The sequence below is a fragment of the Eublepharis macularius genome, chromosome 3, assembly GCF_028583425.1.
Source record: "Eublepharis macularius isolate TG4126 chromosome 3, MPM_Emac_v1.0, whole genome shotgun sequence".
In the NCBI taxonomy this organism is placed as follows: domain Eukaryota; kingdom Metazoa; phylum Chordata; class Lepidosauria; order Squamata; family Eublepharidae; genus Eublepharis; species Eublepharis macularius.
Window position 1 is genome coordinate 88049884 of NC_072792.1, and position 21251 is coordinate 88071134.

At 41.8% G+C, this 21251-nt stretch overlaps 1 protein-coding gene across 2 annotated transcripts in view; it reads left to right on the forward strand.

The window, feature by feature from the left end:
• The first annotated feature begins 2735 nt into the window (after positions 1 to 2735).
• Positions 2736 to 21251, forward strand: part of KDM6A (lysine demethylase 6A) — a 307417-nt gene continuing 288901 nt past the window's right edge. For both annotated transcript variants that reach the window (XM_054973328.1, XM_054973329.1), the window contains exons 1-2: positions 2736 to 2997; positions 3287 to 3350. In XM_054973328.1, the coding sequence (XP_054829303.1) occupies positions 2828 to 2997; positions 3287 to 3350 (234 nt within the window). In that variant the 5' untranslated portion in view covers positions 2736 to 2827. The remainder of the gene's footprint in view (positions 2998 to 3286; positions 3351 to 21251) is intronic.

The following is a 21251-nucleotide window of genomic DNA, read 5'->3' on the forward strand; positions in this document are numbered from 1 at the left end:
CCTCAGCAAATTGCAGTCCCTCCCTTTCTGCCAATGGCGTGAGGGCAGTTTGGAGAGTGGAAAACAAAGAGTTATATATAAAGAATTGAACGGGATTTTCACTATCGGTTTCCGATTACAATTCTTGTGCTCGTCCATCTGCAGGGCGCCAGTGGTGGAAGTGCATAGTACATAGCCGTTCATGATAAAACCTTGCACAAAACCACTGAAAAGTAAAACACGCAGATTTGGGGGGTCCGCTTCGTTAAAGTGTTTTAAATTATCCATAAACCATATACCAGAATTTGTTTCGCTCAGCCTATGAGTTCACTCCACTCCTCACAGGTTGATGGAATAGAACTAGGTGGGGGAGAAGCCATCGAGCCATTTCTTTCTTCTCCAGGAGCTCTGACTCTGGAAAGCTCATACCCTGGAAATCAGCTGGTCTTGAAGGTGCTACTGGACCCTAATCTTGCTCTTCTTTTACAGACCAATAGGGCTACCCACCTGAAACTCTCTTCCTGAACAGCATTTGAAACATTTTATTTATTGGTTGTTGTGGATTTTCCGGGCTGTATTGCCATGGTCTTGGCATTGTAGTTCCTGACGTTTCACCAGCAGCTGTGGCTGGCATCTTCAGAGGTGTAGCACCTCTACCCACAACAACCATCGTTCTCCGGCCGTGAAAGCCTTCGACAATACATTTTATTTATTCATTGAGAATTGATTTGACTAATAGAAAATAACATTGTAATTTTAGGCGATTAGAAGAGGCAGTAAGAAGGTAAGTGTTTGTTTTGATAAGGAAAGTGGGTAGGTTGGGCCTTATGAGATTTTTAGTACCAACCTAAGCAAAATAATTTGGAAGTCAAAGGGTTTAGAAGAACTCTGTGATCCGGCTGAGGATGCCATTGGGACACAGGTTTAGTATTCTCATCCTGTTACAACTGAAGCTGAAGTGGAAAGAATGTTCAAGATTTGAGTGGGGGTTGGGTAGTGTTATGCTAGGATCTGGGAGAGCCAGGTTTGAATCCCCACTCTGCCATACTGGATGGCCTTGGGTCAGTCACATACACTCAGTGTAGCCTGCCTCTCAGTTGTTGTGAGGATAAAATGGAGGAGTGGAGAATGATGGCAAGCTGCTTTGGATGCCTACTAGGGGGAATAGGATATAAAAGAAATAAGCAAGCATGCCTTCCATTACAGATACAGCATGGTGGTTTGATTGTGGAACCATTGTTCACACCGGGCAGAAATCCAGCGGGTCCTACCTTTCTCATCACTAGAGCGGCCTGACAGGGTAAAGGGTGGGCCTGATGAATTTGTCTATTTTGCTGCATCAGAGGCATACCCTCATTTTTAACTGTCATGTAATATGTCGCTCCTTGTTTTTTGATTCTCAGGAGACAATCAAAACCAGTACAAAAATCTGGACGACATACAGCAGTTCAACAGGTGAAACCCTTTCCATTGGTTGAATTTACGCTGTGTGTTTCAAGCTCATTCTTCTAGAATAAAAAGATTTGAGCTCTGCCAGAAAGATTATCTTGTCTCTTTAAGGTGCTATTGGACCCAGATCTTGCTCTTCTTTTTCTAGCATCTTTAAAAAACCCTTTTTGTAGTGTAGAAACCTCTCCCTGTATGTTCCCCGGAGACTGCGTCGATCAGTGGATAAATGTTTACTGGTGGTCCCCAGCCCTAAGGAAGCCCACCTCGCTTCAACCAGGGCCAGGGCCTTTTCAGCCCTGGCCCTAGCCTGGTGGAACGCTCTGTCAATGGAGACCCGGGCCCAGCGGGACATATTATCGTTCTGCCGGGCCTGTAAGACAGAGCTGTTCTGCCAAGCGTTCGGTGGTTGAAGGGGGCGGTGCCATGTCAGCCTCCTACCTTTGGAGTGGGTGGGTTCTCCCCACCATTGCTCCTTAATGTATTTGGTTAATTTATTTTATTATTGTTTATTGTATGTTGATTTTAGAATTATTGTTTTCTTGTTTTTATTGATTTTAACTGCTGTTCACGGCCCAGAGCCCCTGGGGAAGGGAGGTTTATAAATCGTAAATAATAATAATAATAATAATAATAATAATAATAATAATACAGTAAAATCACTGCAACAGTGTACTCTTTTACAGCTCCTGCTCCAGCTTCACCCAGAGGATTCTACCTACCACCATCAGGTACCAGAACTATATGATGAAACTCATAGAGACTGCATCCCCTTGGCAGAAGCAGTGCTGCTACCAAAATCGAGCGTAGCGGTAGAAGAGCGCTATGACTGACGTAAGTCAACAAAGGTCACGTGGGCATGCCTGAGAGCAGGGATTGGCTGCGTGGGCACAAGCAAGCGGAGTGGGGAGGGGGGGTCACGGTGGCGGCGTGGGGTTCGCTGTGTGACACAATTACAACAACTTTGTGCAGCTGCTGGGGAAGTTTGTACAGGCAACAAATACACCCCAGTCGGGCGCGCGCGGGCCCCCGTCACCCCGACTCCACTCACCTTTCGCCGCCGGGACTGGCGGCTCAGCAGCGATGTAAACATTCTGCTCTGCCGCCGTCACCGCCAGCAGCAGCCGCCGCCTCCTCCTCCTCTTTCTCCTCCCTCTCCTGCTCCCCCCCCCCCCCAGTCTCCAGCGCTGGGGCTCCCTCCCGCCCTCCCTCCTCCTTCTACTCCGAGCCGCGGGGCTTCCCCCCGCCTCCCTCCCCTTCCCAGCCGGCTGTTGTTGTTGTAATAAAAGTTGTGGTGGTGTGTGTGTGTGTCGGGCACCCCGCCCCGCCCGGCACTGGGGGGGTGTTGGGGGCGCGCGGGGAGGGGGGCCTTGCGATCGTGAGTTAATTGCGTTGCGTTTCCATGAAATCGTGTGGAGTGTCGCTCGCCGCCGCTGCCGCCGCCGCCGCCTCTACTGCTTCTTTCGGTGATGAGGAAAAGAAAATGGCGGCGGGGAAAGCGAGCGGCCAGAGCGAGGAGGACTTCGCCAGCCTGACAGCGGAGGAAAGAGAAGTCCTTTCCGGCCTCGACAGGTACCCGAACGGCAGCCTCCGGGTTCCGGCTTGTCCGGTCTTCTCTCTTGCCCGCCTGCCCGGGCTGTGTGAGAGAGCGAGTATGTGCGAGAGAGGGAGAGGGAAAGAGCGAGCGTGAGCCAGGCAGCGAGTGAGCCGCGGAGGTGCTCTTGGGCCGGAGTGTAGGCTCTGCCTCTGCCAACGGGCGCGAGGCAGCGAACGAAGCGGTCTATATGTTGGGCGGGGGGGGGGGGCTCTCGGCTAACGTGGCTGTTTCCCTCAACCTCTCTCTCTCTCTGCCTGCCCGCAGCCGACTCTTCGGGTTTCTGAGGCTTCATGAAGATGGCGCCAGAACGAAGGCCTTGCTGTTAAAGGTAAGAGGACTGGGGTGGGGGAGGAGGCAACCGACGAGGGAGCCACCCTCCCGCGCGCCCGTGTGTGTGTTTATTGAGGGAGAGCAGAGGCGTTAAATCGTCACATAGCGCCCGCAAGATTCGCTAAGAGAGGCTTAGGCCGGGGCTGCCTGGACCACCCTCTTCTCTGGCTTTCTGGCTCCTCTGGCGCGTGCCTTTGGCCACAGGCTGCTCTTCCTCCTTCTCTCTCGCTCAGGTGCTCAGGGTGACAAATGGGTTGCGTGGGGTGTAAACTCCTCTTGGCCGCTTTCTGAGCTTTGACCAAAAGTCCGATAGAGTGTCTGCGCATCAGGCCCGGATCTCTCCAGCTGGGAGCAACCTTTGTGAATAACCGGGAGCAGCGTGGGACACTGGGCTGTACTTACTAGCCATTTGCCAGCCTGGACGTTCGTGTCATCCTGGTCTTAGCCCCTTTCCTTTTTTTTTTTTTTTTTGAGGAGAGGGATTTTATTGAATCACCATTTCTGATTCCATTTAAATCAAAGGTCTCCTGAAGAAATGTGGTCCTGTTCATTCGGTACTGTTTGAGAGTTGGTCAAAGTAGTTTGTTTACTCTTGGTCCATGATCCCTCTATCCTACAAACTTCCTCCACTGAGTCTCTCCTTTTTTGGGGAGGGAGGACCTCCTCTAGCTTTTTTTGTGGAAAGGGAACAAGTTGTTGTTTCACACCTTAGTAGCTAAAGAAAAATGTTATTCTTGTAAAAAGTTCTTGGTCCTGTCATTTACTTAAGTAATGGCTGCTCCTGTTGGCCCAAGATGGCCGGACAGGGAGGAGAAAGAGCAGGGTGGGAGGAGGTAAACAGGGAAATAAATAGTAGGAATGAATATGTACATGAGCTGAACTGTGCCGCTTTCAGCAGCTAGCTGCATAGACAAACTGTGTGTGTCGAAGGATTCCAATCCTTCATTTGCTAAAGTAAAAATACTGTATTTGCAGAGCTGGAGGATAACAGTTTATTTGTAACTGACAAATGCTATGGAGCCTAGACTTGACTATTTAATTCTTTGAAAAATGGTAGTCATTACATAGTAGGAAAAGCAAGTTTGTTTTTCTAGTTTTTTCAGAGTAAGTATATTTGACATGTTAGTGGGTAGTCTGGGTATAAGAAATTGATCCTTTATTTTAGAACAGTGGTGTTCTACATTGGATTTATTAGTCTACTTTGGCATGCTTACATGTTTTCCTCTTGGTATTATTGGCAAGCTTGGTATTCTGAATAATTACATTATTTTTCAGTTCTTGGGATTTTTTTGGTTTTGTTTTGGACAATTAAACTTTCCTCTGTTACGTTTTACCTGTAGTTTTAAAATAGGCAGTATATGAAGACATTGGATTTCTTTATCAGCTTATATGTTTAATATACAACATTTGTCATATTGGTTGATCAACATTTCATATATTAATGGATTTTAGATATGAAAATAGTTCAGAAATTAGATTACTGATTAGGTTACTGATTACTGCTATTAAAATGTTAGAACTCAATCTGGAACTAGGAAGAATGAAAATGTTTGTAGTGTGACTTTTTAAAGAGTACGAATATAACTTATTCAGGCTTTAATGAGTATCCCTTACACACATTTTTCACACATCTCTAGCCATCTCCTTGTATATCACGGTAGGCTTGAGATTTTACGACAGCTATGAGATGAAGTTCCTCACTTGGTATACTTTTCATATGTTTATGCCTTGAGATGTTGGAAGTGTTGAAACTCTATTTACTGGGGTTTTAGTTCTGTTAATCAGAACTCCAGAAATCATGAAGTAATACTGCTTTAATACATGCACCATTGGATAATAATGTGATCTTGTTCCTTTTATTTTAATGAGTTTGCAGTTTCTGAATGTGTTAAGTATAGATTAAATGGTAGTGAAATAGGAATGACTAACCAGGGCAGATAAACTTACAACAAACGGGTGTTCCATTCCATTGGATGAGTGATGTCCTAGGCCTTAAGGAACTGACTTATTAGAATGGATTACTAGAAGGCAAAAGTTGTGGTTGAATTGGGCTCTAGATAACAGAGACACTAGTCTACATCCAGCTCTTAGGTACCAGACAGGTAAAGATTTTGGCTGAGGTAGCCAAGAACAGGAGCAACAAAGCTGGTTATAGCAGTCAAAAATAACTAGAATTGCTGTCAGATCATGGCTAGTGTGGTAACTCACAAATTGTTGTGAACTATAGTTAATTTAGCAATTTTAAGCACATCTGCTCTGAATCCTAATCAAGTCTGTTCATTGGGACTTATTCCCATGAAAGTGTTTTTAGACTTACACTGTTAGCTTTTGGGGCCCTTTTTTTGTTAGATGATAATGCTAATAATCATCAATATATCTAATTGTCAGCTCGGCCAAATCTGAAAATATCTATATCTGGCGATAGGAGCCATGAATGGACAAGAATGACTTTTCTACAAACCTAAAATAAGCACGAGGTTTGCAGAAAAATCAGAAATCTAAGAAAAAAGAGAGAATTATATTGGATGGGTTAATTTCTCATGATAAATGGAGCATCTGTAGCTTGAAGAAATGTATGCCCTCAGTGGCTATTTCTAGGCAATGCTAATAGATTAGCCAGTGTTCTAGGTTTGGTTTCTCTCTGTAAGAGGTTGGGGAGGAGGCAGGGCCTTTTCTGGGACTGTTTTGGCTTTGAGGAAAGATTGATCAGGGTAGGCCCAGCAGTAACCACCAGGCAGCTTGCTTCAACCTTACGTGCATGACTTGCCATGAAAATTAGTTTGATGTACTTGTTAGAGTTTAGGACTTCAAAAACCCACTCTGCCATGGAAACTGTGACCTTGGGCCAGTTACACATTCTCAACCTAAGTTCCTTCAAAGGCGGGGGGGGGGGAGGGTCGGCTATTAAGAGCACCAGGACACTTCCTGGTGGGCCACTGGCCTTTTCCTTGCACCTGGGCTGGGCCAGCTCTGTGACTGAAGGGCTGAGCCCTACCCATAGAAGGGAAGAGAGTGACCCCGGCCAACTAGTTAGTCAGGATGCTTCTTCCTTTCTCCCTCTCTCCTTGGGGGGAGCAGGGCCTGAGGAGCCCTTGGTGAGTGGCCCTTTTCCAGGGCTTTTTACTTGCAGATTGCCCCTGCTCACAGAGTTGTTGTGAGGATGACATGGGGGAAAGGAGAATGATGTAAGCTGCTTTGGGTCCACACTGGAGAAAGGAGGGGTATAAATAGTATATGTATATAAAGTGTCTTTTGAGTTGCAACCTACTTTTGATTACCTCTGCTGGGGTTTGTACAAGGCAAAAGACTAGAGGAAGAGGTTTGCCATTGGCTGCCTCTGCCTAGCGACCCTGGTTTTCCTTATTGGTCTCCCATCCAAGTACTAATCATGACCAACCCTTCTTATCTTCCATGGTATGATGAGATCAAGCTTACCTGGCCCGTTTAGGTCAGGGCATATAAATGAAGTAAATATAGCTGATGATGGGAGGGTAAATTAAAAGTAGGTTGGTTAGTGGATGGAAAGGAGAGAAGGAAGCAGAAAAAGGTGTGGGTATGGGGTTGCCAGGAGGAAGGAAAGAGGAAATAGTGTGGGGAGAAGGAGGCAGGGGGAAATGATCTGCCCCTTTCAAGTTCTTGGGGGTTCCCCATTATGCAACTGGGCCTAGCCCAGGAACTGACACCACATAATTAGCCAGACTTCTCCTGGAGAGAAGGTGCCAAGAGGAAGGAGGGAGGGAGAGATGGAGAGAAATAAAGGTAGGTTGGATGTGGGAGAGAAGCAGAGAAGGAAGTAGGAAAAGTGGAGAGACTATGGGGGTTATCACCCTGAACTGGATAGCCCAGGTGAGCCTGATCTTGTCAGATCTCAGAAGCTAAGCAGGGTCGGCCTTGTTAGTAATTGGATGGGAGGCCTCCAATGAAGTTGGAGTTGCAGAGGCAGACAATGGCAAACCACCTGTTAGTCTCTTGTCATGATAATCCCACCAGGGGTCGCCATAAGTCAGCTGTGCCTTGAGGACACTATCCACCACTGCATGGGGGCTGTCAAGGAAAGGAAAGATAATGGGGGAGTGGGAAATGAGCTGTTCCCCACTAGTTCTTGCAGGTTCCAGGTTGTCTTAAGTAATAGTCATGGAAAACTACTTGGTCCCAATCTTTTCCTCTTCTTTTAAAAGGAAAAAATACAAGAAGTTCATTTGGTTTGATTATTTACTTCATTTATACCCCACTTTCCCCCTCAATGGGAATCCTAAGTTGTTTACAACATTCTCCCCTTCTCTATTTTATCAGCACAATAATCTTGTGAGTAGAAAAGAGCAAGAGTCCAGTAGCACCTATAAGACTAACAAAATTTGTGGTAGGGTATGAGCCTTTCATGAGCCACAGCTCACTTCTTCAGATCCAAAGAAGTGAGCTGTGGCTTATGAAAGCTCATGCCCTACCACAAATTTTGTTAGTTTTATAGGTGCTACTGGACTCTTGTTCTTTTCTACTGCTACAGACAATCACAGCTACCCATCTTGATCAATAATCTTTTGAGTTAGGTTAGGCCCTCTAGAGTTCTCCTGTTAGCTATTTCCTGGATGTGTGATAATCCTGAAATCTGGCTTAAGATCCTTCTTACAGATTTCTAGATCAAATGATCTTGCAATGTCATATGGTAGCTGATTCATAATGTGATTATCATTCTGAGACTATTGTTTTTCTCCATCAAATCACTCTTTTTATATAAATAGCTAGTATTGCCTTGATGTTACTGTTAGTATTGCTTCATAAGGTGCATGTTTATCATTTTTTGGTGCACAGTAACCAACTGAATGGTGGTTTCTTATGAGAAGTGGTAGAACCTCTGTTGGAATTAGGAATATTGTTTGAATTGAGTAGAGAGTGTTTACGTTGTCCTTTCTTACTTCTGCTCATATTTCCCCATGCAAAATTATATTAAGCTACTGTTCTTCCAGAAAAGGGTAGAGTACAAATTCATGTCTCTTATTACTTGAATTAAGTAAGTACTAGTGTGAATAACTTAGTTGGTGTCTACTTTAATGTTTCCAAAAGCCTATTCATTTGAAACATAAGATAATAAAATTATTGTAAACAGTTTCCTGATAGCCTGCTTTGAGTTAGGTTAGAGCCTCTGCTTCTGTGTTCAAGTGCAGGGTAGGACAATGACTGTTACTTCCAGGCCTGCATGCACTTAAGACATTGGTGGGTAAGTACAGAAAGCAGCTTTTGATATAGTAACTCTGTGTATGTGTGGAACAGCAGGCTACTATTTTTCCTACAGAAAATTGTTTTGCATTGCTCACTATTTTGGAGAATATATAGATTGCTATAATAATTAAGATCTAAACTGTATGTCTACTAACAATGCAGAGTGGTGACTGTATCATTACAATGGATTAACATATGCACAGTTGTTGTTGGAAATTCCAGTGTAAAATTTGTTTACATAATTGACTAGCATACGAACAATATTCATAGGCTGGTATGCTGTGTGCTCTATGATGGTACATGTCAGTTTTTGTATATATTTAAAAAGTAGGTTGAAATTAGCATTCATTGTATGTGAGAATGCATTTGGGTTTATATAACTGTTGATTTGGCTGTGTTTTACTTGTATAAATGTATGACGTCTTCCTCCATTTCTGAATAGGCATACATAAATGTGTCATCAATAATATATCACTAATGGTGTGCAAATGATTGTTTTATACTTACACAGTCAGATGAATGTCTATATGTGAATAGACAGAAGTTGTCATCTATAGCCACAGTAAATGCATTTTTGCTTAACCATCAGTTACCTTGTTGTCAGTACTTAGTATCACAGTTGATACATTATACCCAGAAAATAACATTGAATGAAAAATGTTCTGTTAATGCCCCTGCTAGGATCGAGTGAAATTGAGATCTTCATTTTCTGTTTCACAGGCAGAAACTGATTTGCTGGATGTATATAATATGGTTTAATCTTGAATAAAGTTAGTATAAAAATGCTAGGTAGAGTTTTTATATAGTAGGTTGTGAATTTAAGTTAATTTCATGTCATAAACATACAGTTAATATATTGGTAAAAGCCTGATTCTGTTTTGGGATGCTGTAGTTTATATATTAGGCACAGTGATCTTTATTCTTTAAACTTCTCTGTGTTAAATCAGTGATCTTAAACACATATTATAGGAATTATTAGAGGATGTGTGCCTTCTCTGCTTTTAAACACCTTAACATGGTTGAAGGAATAGTTGATTTCAGTGAGACTTTCAAGGAAGCATGCTGACTGTACGGGTGCAGCTCAATCATTTGTACGTTTACTCAGAAAAAAGCCATGTAAATGTCCATGGGGTTGCAGATGTAGTGATGCTTTTTGGAGCAGAACAAGTGTACATGAAGTAAAAATGAATATATAAATATAGGTGCTTTATTATTTTCTTTAACTTCTAAAATCCATAGTAATATAAAGTAGCAGTATATGTTGTGAAAAAGTTCATAAAATGTAATATTTCCACTGTTACTTCAGGTTCACATATGTTTCGTAATAGTATATACCCCTTATAACTAATACCTGCTATCCATTTTGCATTTCATTTAGGTAATTTAGCAGAATGTTCATATGTAATTTAGCTATGATTATTTAGGAGTTCTTCTGGGTTAATTTTGTTATGGTTAGAAAACACTTTTTTTTAAAAAAAAGGAGTTTTATTTCATATAATACATTGGAAACTGAACTATAACCAATGATGCCACGCGAGTTCTTCTGTAGGAATATCTTTAAAACACCAATAGTCACCTTTCTGTTCTGTGTAAATCAAATTCCTGCTTTACAAAAGTCTATGTAAGAAAAAAGTCTGTTGTGACAGATTAGAATCCTGGATTTCTTGCCTTATGTGAGTTGGTAATTTTTGTTGCATTAAGCTTTTGGAAGAGTGGACTCAGAAGCCACAGTTCTCATGCACACCTCTGTGCGTGGCTCTTTGAGTAGGGGCCTAATTTAACTTACATAGCTGTAGGTTAACAGGGCAGCCCACAAATCACTTCATTTATGTCCTGTTTTCCAATCATACATCCTCAAAGAGGATTACAACATTTCTGAATTACATTATTAACTTCTCTTCCTCTGATTCCAACATTAATCTCTTTTAGTTTGTTCTGGGTAACAGCTATTTGGATACTGTGTGCTCTATCTGGCACTTTTTTCTTAGGCATTAGGGATCTTCTCCTGGGAACCAAGCAATGAGGAGTCAGGTGGTATCTTGTGGTGACTTAGAATCTCTTTGCTCCAGGGGAAAAAAAAGCTTTTATGCTTTCCATTGTGGGAAGGGCTGTGGGTTGCACAGTATCTGTTTTGTATGTAGAAGATCCCAGGTTCAGTTCCTAATATCTCCAGCAAAGAGGATCAAGAAATAAGTAATGTGAAAGACTTCTCTGAGCCTGGCAAGAAGTGCTGGCAGTCAAAGTAGACCGTACTGATCTTGATAGATCAGTGGTCTTGATTCTGTAATGTATATGGCAGTTTCATCTGTTCATTACATTACAGAATAAATTTTGTACAGACTTAATATTTAAATAGTTTTATATTTAAATGTCTGGCACATGACTTTAACAAAGCTGTATATTTTTTTGAAAAGTTAAGCTAGAATTATGCTTAAGCTATAGCACAGTTTTATGTATTGTTTTAAATATTTTCTTGTCAGATATTCAGTGGAGGAATCTGAATAATAAAATTGGAATGATAGCTACAGGTATTCCAACTGTTCATGGAAAGGATTTAATCAGCTTGTATAAGCCTTCCATTGGATTCTCTCTGACCAGTGAGGAATTTCTGGGAGCATTGGAACATGATCCAAGGAGAGAATTTGGGAACAATACATGGGGATTCTGTACCAGTTGTTCTCACAATGAATTTAATTTGTTATTTATAGTCCACCTTTCTCAGTGAAACAAGGCAGATTACACAGTGTAGGTCAATACGATCAACAGCTGGGGCATTCAATAAATAATGCAACAGGGCAAGGATTTTAATTTGTTTGTAAATGATCCAGAACTGGGGATGAACAGTGTAGTGGTGAAGTTTGCAAATGACACAAAACTATTCAGGGTGGTGGAAACCAAAGCCAACTGTGAAGCACTCTAGGAGGATCTCCACAAATTGCATGAGTGGGCAATAGTATGGTAAATGAAATTCAGTGTAAGCAAGTGTAAGGTGATGTACATTGGAACAAAAAATCCCATACAAGTATATGTTAATAGGGTCTGAATATATTGAGACAGAGAGGAAAAGAGACCTTGGGGTCATACTGGTTAACTCAATGAGAATGTCAACTCAGTATGCTATAGCAGTGAAAAATGCAAACTGTATGCTGGGGATGATTAAGAAAGGGGTTGAAAATAAAATTGTCAATATCGTAATGCCCCTGGTGTGGCCTCATTTGGAATACTGTATGCAGTTCTGGTCGTTGTATCTCCAAAAGGACATTGCAGAACTGGAGAAAGTACAGAAGAGTGCAACCAAGATGATTAGGGGGTTGGAGCATCTTTCCTATGAAGAAAGGCTGAACAGTCTGGGACTTTTCAGTTTAGAAAGGAAACAACTAATGGGGGACATGATAGAGTTTTATAAAATTATGCACAGGGTAGAGAGGATGGACAGAGATCTTTTTCTCCCTCTCCCATAATATCAGAACATGAGATTCATGGCCAGTAGATTCAGAACAGACAAAAGAAAATACTGATTTCTACAATGAGTGAATAAGATGTGGAATTCACTGCCAGAGGATATAGAGATGGCCACAAGCATAAACATCTGTGAAAGAGGATTAGACAGAGTTATGGAGGATAGGTCTATTAGTGGCTACTAGCCATGGTGACTAAAGAGAACTCCACATTTAGAGACAGTGAACCTCTGAATACCAGTGCCAGGAGGCAACAGAGGAAGGCCTTAGACTTTTTGCTCTGTTGTTGGTCCTCCATAGTAACTGGTTGGCCACTATGAGACAGGATACTGGACTAGATGGACTACTGGTCTGATCATCTTATGTTTGCAGAACATTTAAAACAAGCAGTAATCTAATACAGAACTGAAAAACAGTGCTGAACCAAAACATAGCAAATTGACATGACATATTATACGTTATGGAACTATCCAGTAGGATCATACTTAGAGCAACACACTATCTACAGTCCCTATCCCTTTCCAGCGCATATTTCTGAACTATTTCCTTACAGCACAGTCCTATTACCTGTGTTAAAAAGCCCTCCTGAATGAGGGAATGAATTGAGGGAAGGTTTACAAGGAGCTAATCTTTTCTGTTGTAGGATGATCATTAGTTAAAGCGGTAAGAGACAGAGCATGCACTACAGAGCACATAGATCCTTTGAGCATGTAAACACCTTCTTTGGCTCCTGTAAATCCCGAGTTGTCAATTAATCCAGCAAATAAGCCGTTTAAAGTTGGGAATTGTGGGACTCCCCTCCCATCTCTGTGTTCTGCTGGCAAATCTAGTCTTAGTTCACACTCACTGAATTAAAGGCTGGGTGTTGGGAGAAAAGCATGTGAAAGAAGCAGGAGGAGAAGGAACCCTTAATATTTTTAATATACATAATGTGCATTCACATCTCAGATTCTTTAGGGCCACAAGTTAAAAGGCTTTGACCCAAGTTATAATCAACTTTATCCCTTGATTGGAAGGAACATTGCATTTAAGACAAGAAGAACTGTGTTAATAATTGCTAACTACAGGCCAATGGAATGGGGTTGAATGAGTCTGGGGAAAAAATTCAAAGCTGTTCACAGAAATTGAAAAAAGACCATCATGACACAAAATTTAAACTTGTGGTATTCATCTGAAAGCTGCCATTGGCTTTACTTTCTGTGAATGCAGAATTCTTTGCATTGCAAAATAGAATGCAAACCAGTTCACTTTTATGCTAGAACTAACTATGACTACTGTACTTCCTTGTGATTACTCAGCCATATAGTATTCATGGAGCCACATTATTGGTTCCCACTGACCAATCAGCACCCTATCTGGTTAATGCTCCAAGGTGATCTGGAGGCTAGGAGACTACAGGCAGCAGCAGCTCTATGGACTCTCATCCTTTGAAAGAGGGGAAAGCCAATTTTGTCAGTTCCTCTGAGGTGGAGAGTCTTTGTCTCCATTTTGGGAAAAGTGAAAGTTTCTTTTTCATGTTTGCCTCTCTTCTTGCAGACCTTTCTCCAGGGGTCTCTAGATCCTACTTTAAGAAATGCTATATTAAGATTTTTATGTTGTTATTGGCACCACAGGAGAGTATATTTTTCTTTTAAATTGGAGGTTAAGTTAATCATTCACATTGAATACCTGCTTAATCCTTGAACTCATTTTCTAGGGATGGAGGAAAGATGTAAAATAGCTTGTAGCAAGTAGGGGACTGGTGGTGGGGAGGATTCCATTCTTCTTTTACATTTTGCTTACTGGGACAGCCACTAGTTGGCTAAACCACCTGCTGCTATGCTGCCTCTGCCTGGTTTATGTGGTGATGGTGCCTCTTGCTCTTCCCCCTTTGACCTGTAGCACCTCTGCATGCCTGGCTCCTGAGGCAGTGGCATCAGGTCCTCCTGCTTCTCCTTCCTGCAGCAGCGCTGCTGCTACCTACCCAGTTGAGGTGGTAATGGCAACACTGAGAAAGGCAGCCTGCAGAAGCACTGCAGCTGGCATGTATTCCAGATAGCTAATGGAGGCACACTGCCCCAATGGGGAAATATCACTCCACTCATTTCATGCCTCTCATGAGAAGGAGCACTTTCTCCAAATGGTGGCCATTTCCTCTGCTACGGTAAGTTTTAAAAATGTAAACCTTTTAAACAAAATTGTGCAAACCCTCGGGGCTGACCTCACATATATAAATAAATGTCTGAAATGATTCTGGTTGCACTCTGTGCTTTTCTGTTATTTGTGCTTTTCTGCAATTTTTTTGGAAGTTTGTAGGAAAATGTGATGTGCACTTGCATACTGTTAGATTTTTATTCATAAAGGAAGTAGCATAATTGGTCCTTCAGGATACTTCAAAGTCTAAATAGTGTGCCTTAATACTTAATGTCTAATAATGTAAATAATGCCTGGAAATGTCTTTCCTGTGGTCTGATTTTGGAGTATATATTTTTTATTATTAAAGATTTCATACCCTATGAAAAGTGTGCTGAGTAAATTTTCTTCAGTTCGCACCTAAAGTTAGAGAGTTTTTCCCTAAATATTTTCTTAGCATTGGCTGCATCTGTTCTCTGGTGTTCTGTAGGAACTTACGGGATTAAAAGTTTACTATAAATTCCATAAGAAATTATTAAAACATTTTTTTAACTTTTGGTGAAGATACCCGGAGAGATTATCTGGTGAACTCCCTTGTTAGGGAGTCCCAGAGAGTGGGAAAGCCATTTTGTAATAAGCTCTACTGCATTACCTACTAAATCTACATCTACGGTAAAAACAAATCAGCTTATCCTCATCTTGAGGGTAAGAAAAACATTTTAGCTTTTCCACTGAAATAGTGTAGTGCTACTGATTCATTGGATGGCAAACTTGATAGGCTTGCGGAACTTATACACTTTTGTGGGCAAACTTTTCAGGAATTTTGTTCTTCAGCAGCAGCTGCTGTCATTATTTAATTGAGGCTGGGCCAAAGTTTCCAAAACTTGTGATAGATGAGGAAATACTATTTTTTCAGAGAGAAAAGTGGGAAGAATATTTCACTCAGAGTTTGTGCTTTGCACGGGTTCTGCTCAGACATGGCAGAAATACCTGTCCCGTGTCTTTTGTAGGAGCTGCCAATGCAGGCTTGCTTCCTCATTGAAAAGAAGTATGCCAAAGTGTTAACTCAGAAGCAGTAGGTAACTACCTCTTTGGGAAAATAATGTTCAGCCCTTAACAAATGTTCTTTGAATCTAGGAGCTATACTAATTTTTCACCTTTTAGGTTTTTGTATTTTAATTAACTGAATTTCAAATAATTGCTACCAGAAAACTTTATCCTGACCTGCTATGATGAAAATGCTGTAGTAAATAAGTATAGGGTAACCTAGGTTGCCATCATACTAACAAAAAGCTGATCTCTAACCATAACCTAACTACTTCATAGTTTCACTATTTTTTTTTTAATAAATTTTTTATTTTTCATAGCTACAAAACACTACACAAAACTATCACAAGGAAAGGGGAGAGGGAAGGGACAAAGGGGGGGTGGAAAAAGAAAAGGGGGGGAATGAACTACAAACACTAAACACTACACTTCAATGTTTCCCTTCATACTGTCATAATACAAAAATAGCTCCATAAAATAATGATGGAGTGGTTAATCATACAGAGAATAAACATTTCAAATTCTGATTAAACTTTCCTCCCCCTTCTAGGTCCCGGACGCAATTCTCTCTGTGCAACTGCTGTTGCGATGCTCTCCTCCTCCCCCCCCCTCCGGCTCCTCCTTTTCTTCGTTCTTGGTGCAGCAGAGTTCTGGGTTTTTATTCTCAAAATCCTTTAGTTGATCTTCTGATAATATCTTATAGGCCTGATCTTTATATCTGAACCATATTCCTTCCGGGAATAACCATTTGTACTTTATTCCATGGTCCCTCAGAAGTGCTGCAAACTTTTTATATTTAAAACGCCGTTTCCGGACTAGAAATGGAACGTCCTTCAAAATCTTGACTTTCAAACCCATAAAGTCCAAATCCGCATTGTATGAGTTATATAGGATGGTGTCCCGAATCTTTTTAAATGAAAAGTCAATAATGATCTCACGAGGCAACTGTCGCTTTGTTGCATATTTTGAAGAAGCCCGACGGACCTCCAAAATGGCGCTTTTGACCTCTTCTTTAGTCATCCTCGCGGGTGTCGCCAGTAGTTCCGAGACCAAATCCCACAGATCCTCATTTTCCTCCTCTTTCACGTTTTGGAGACGCAAAATTGTCTGCGTTCGTTCCACCTGTAGCCCGATCAGCTGGTTCTCCACCAACTTCAGCTCCTTTTTTGTAGCCTTCACAAGTGACGCACTTTCCAGAGCAGACTTTTCTGCCCCCCCCCCCCCCCGCTGCTGCCTTAATGGTTTTCACCTCGCTTTCAATTAAGCCCACCCTTTGATCAGTTTCGTTCAGCTTGTCAACAAAGGGTTTTATAGCTTCCACCACCGCCCTGCGTACCAACTCTTCGAGCGACTCCCCCTTCTGCAAGGTAGCCGAGATTGACTTACCGAGAGCGGGACTTTGCTTCTTTGCTGCCATTTGGGGGGGGGGGGGCGCCAACAAAATTCTGGAACTCAACAAAGGGGAAGAGCGAGTCTTCTTCAGATCAACCTCTCCTTCACAAACGCTTGTAGAACAGAAGGGATTCGCTTGTTTACAGGCTTCCGCCTGTTTCTTTTACTTGCCGTTTCTCGTTGCCCGGCGGCACTCGAGGCGCCGCGCACATCTGCCGGCCTCCATAGGGACAAACGGGCAATTCCCCCCCCTCATTGATTTCGGGGAGTTCTTCCCGCCGCGTCCCGGACCCTGGCTCCCTCCCTGGGAGTCCTGGGGGCTAATCCTTGCGGGTCAGCCGCCCGGTCAGGGTGCCCGGTCGTTTCCTCCCGGACCAGCCGAGAGGAGCGTCCGGCATGGCTGAGAAAAAGAAACCGAATCCTTCATAGTTTCACTATTGATTTAAAGTTTTTTTCAGCTGAATGTTGGCACTAGTATAGAAAGGAACAGGTTAAGAAATAAATTCATTTACCCCCACTGAGTGGTATAAATTAAAGTTTACATATAGGCAAGCAGTGACAAGAAGTTCATGCATATTTATTTAGATGTCATACAGCTGAATGTAATCTGATGTGAAATAATAAATAAGCTTTATACTTCCACTGAGAAATACTGAGATATGATGCAATAAAATAATTGTTTAAAATACTTAGGAACCATTACAATATTTCTGGTTGTCATGATGACCTGGCATCTGAAATTTGTTGAGCTCTGGTCAGGTGCAATTGGATCAGACAGTTATGGATTCAGAGAAACTGTAGAATTACCTGCTTTCCTAGGAGGCTGATTAGAAGGTGTTGTACCCAGAATATCACACAAACCTTTACTGCAGTACACTGGTATTTCTTTCGAGTCACACTGGCATGGCTAACACACAGATCTAAAACATGCTGTATTTCTTACGCTTTTCAGAACTAAATGCAGGTTGTTGTAAGCTGTTTATTGGTTTCATTTGACTTGTAATACCTGAAGAAAACCCTAAGTTGAGGCTTCTTTTTGCTCTGAAAAATGTTTTTTTTTTCAAAAAAATGTGTACTGCTTCAGCAGTCAAGATTGTATTTATGTAGGGTTGCCAGGTCCCCCAACCCCTTCCCCCAGCAGAAGGTCTGGACCCTGGTTCCTACCTTTTGTTTTTGCTCTATGCATGTGTGTGCAATGTGTGTGCACTCCTGGCTGTCATCACATGGGTCATGGGCCACCCTGGGAGAATTCCCATGCTCCTAAGGGGTTGAATGGGGCTGATTCAACCCTATTTGGGCCCAAATTGGGCCACTATGGAGCACAGCAGCACCCCTGCTGTGCTCCAGTGGCCCCGTTCAGGCTGCATTTGGGACCAAGTTGGCCTGTTTCTGGCCGCTGCAGAGTGTGGCAGTACTCTTGCACTATGCAGTGGCCCAATTTGGTCCGATTCGGCCAAAATCTGGGCAAATTCAGGCTGAATCGTGCCGCTGCGGAGCACAGGAGCACTCCCATGCCCTGCAGTGGCCCGATTCAGGCCATTGTGGCACTCAGGAGCACGCTGCACCACCCAGGGGTGCACCCTGGAGGTGTGTTCCCCCCCACTAGCCAGGTAAGCTGGAGTGGAGGGTGGGAGCAGGGGATGCCCCACTGCCGATGGGAGACTGGTATTCCTATGTTTATTTAGGGGATGGTTATAAGCAAAGCATCTATCCAGTCTGTACATGAAGCAGCTGTGAGTATGGTCCTGAGGAGGTTTGTATAACTAGTTTTCCCTTCCATGACCACCACAACTGTGCATGCTTTTGCTGCTATTATGGAATCTTGCCAGGATGAGTTTCTTATTAGTAAAACATATCCTTGTTCAAGTAATGCTACTGTTTTGGGCCCTTGATGCTAGGGCTTATTTTAACTTAGCATTTCCTTGAATTTTGGCATTCAAATGTTGCTTTGCAAGTATTCTTTTGATATATATAAATACAGCTAGTTGAAAGCTCCTGAATATACTTTTTAAAAAATTAAAAGAAATTAATCATCATTTTTTCTGCTTATATGGCCATAGGCCTTGAGTATAATTTAATATAGTTAAAATCAGGTACAGATATGCAATTACTAAATAACAATGGGTTAAAAGTACAAGATCTATAAGATTAAAAATAAATGATGAATAGAATATTTTATAAAATAGATAAAAATGGACCATACAATTAAAATTCAGCATTTAAGTAGAAAAAAGAAAAAATAACTTGGCTATACCTAAATGCAGATGACAGTGCTAAGTCTCGCCTAAAACTCATTTAAAACTGGCTTTGTGTTTCAATGAAATTATTATTGCCAGAAATTTCGCCATTGAGACTGTTATTTCCAGAATAGTATCTGCCAATAAATAAGAAATCGTCCCTGGCTCCAGTGGAAGACGGTATCTTGATAAAATGGGAAATATCCAGTAGGACCTAAGAACAGGCCAGTGGGGACAAAACAATAATAAGTGGGCTGAGATTTTTGTCATACCTGAAACACATGGACAGAGTCTATCTGAATAAGAAACTTGGGTAAATCGCCCCATTAGTTCTGCTAATGGAAAAGCGTTAAGTCTTGCAAGAGTGAATGCAAACCTGTAAGTGGAGATTGTAAGATAGCTTAAGTATGAAGCGGAGGGGGGCGGGGTTACTGGAGGAGAAATCCCTAGAGCTAGAGATGAACAGACATGTATAGCTCGAGCAGTTGTGCTGTCCCTATCCAAATTGAAAACCTCCAACTTAATCTCCAAACCTCTTGTTGAGCAACTCTGATAAGTGTTAAGCGAAGGAAATCAAGCAGATCTAGCTTCCCATCTATCACCCTTAGCCAAGTGCTTCTATAGTTTTCCTCTTTCAATAAATGAAGAAAACCCTCAGATGATGGAGTAGAATAAAGAACCTTAATTTAAAAAGCAGCCAACCAAGCTCTCAGTTCAATGGAGCATTCTGCTAGCTCCAATCTAAGTGCAGTTCCTGCCACACATTTTAGGGCTCCCAATATCTTATATAAATTGGGTCAGTATGATCTTGAGAAATTTGGAAGCTTTACTTATCCGGATGGCTGCCCTGTATAAAAACTGAGGGATTATTTTTGCGTTAACTGTTCTAATAGCTATTGGGATATATTGGCCCCCAGTTGAAAAATAAAACCTAATGAGAGCATTTGAGTTTGGTCTGGCTATATAGCTAGCTAGTTTAAGATGCAGTTTCCAAGATAGGCTTTGGCTAAATGTTACTCCCAAATATTTGAATTGGGTTGTTAGTTTGATTTCACCACCTTTAATTTCCCATACTTTCTGGCTACAACTCAATTTTTTGGTAAAGATCATAACTTACAATTTCTTATAGTTTACTGAAAGTGCCTCTTGTTTACAGTATTCAACAAAGGCGATAATTATTTTCTGGAGGCCTACTTCAGAACTTGATAGTAAGACTGCATCATCTGCATATAGTAGTACGGGTAATTCCCGGCCTGCTAATACGGGTTCATGGTGGGCATATTTTTTAGTAAAAGGCACCATGTCATTTACATAAAGATTAAAAAGCACGGGGGCCAATATACAGCCTTGTTTTACTCCTTTGGTAAGATTATTTTGTAAGCTGACCCTCTGGAACATAGCATACCTGTGTGGAAGGCTCTTTATAGAATTTATATAATTTAAGCCATAGGAGCCATCTATCTATTGTGGAATTGATTAGCTTGGTCCACAAATGGGATTTAGAGATAGAATCAAAGGCAGCTTCTAGATCCATAAATGCAACATAAAGACAGTCGTCTGCCTAAGACAAATACTTCTCAGTTAGATAGTAAAGGACAAGGCAGAGGCACCTTTCCGGCTTGCTCAGGATGAAGAATTGATTCAGCTTCCAACCAGGTCAGTTGCTTAGACTGGAGATAAGCTGCATATATTTTACCCAGAGCTGAGAGAATGCTAATTGGCTGGTAATTAGAGGATCACTTCTTGGGCTTTTTTATATATTGGTACAATTATAGCGTGCCTCCATGAGGCCGGCATAATTCCGGTATTGTTAATTTGTGTGAATAAAGGGGCTAGAATATTGCTCCACCAGACAGAATTAGATTACAATAAATCAATCTGAATCAGATCTGGTCCAGGTGCTTTACCAGAGTGCATTCACCTAAGCAGTTGGTTCACAGCCTCCGGAGAAACTGGGGGCCATAAGTCAGGTGAAAGGGGTGTAGTTTGAGGGGAAGTCCTGTCTTTCTAAAGATAGAAGTAAAATACTTCTCCCATGTTGTAGAGCTAATACATTCAGATGATCTAGAGACTACAGATAAACACCTATTAACTATTCTCCAGAAAGTCTGTGAATCATTTCTATTGATGGCTGCAATTAGCATCTCCCATTCTTTTTGTTGGACTGCTTGCTTTTTTAAGTCTAACCATTGTCCTAAATAGCTTTTTAAAAGAAATAAAATCTAAAAGATGTTTCTGGAGCTTGGTATTTTTAAACAAATGCAATTTAGACCTCATATATCTAAAAAGGTCTCTACATTCTCTACCAAACCATTTGTTTTTACAAACATGCTTATAAAGAGAAAAAGGTCTAACAGACTGGTTTAAAGAGATCTAAAGTATTAGTTGATGGAGCAGACCACATATGTCTTTCTGCTCAAAATACTCCTCAAGAAC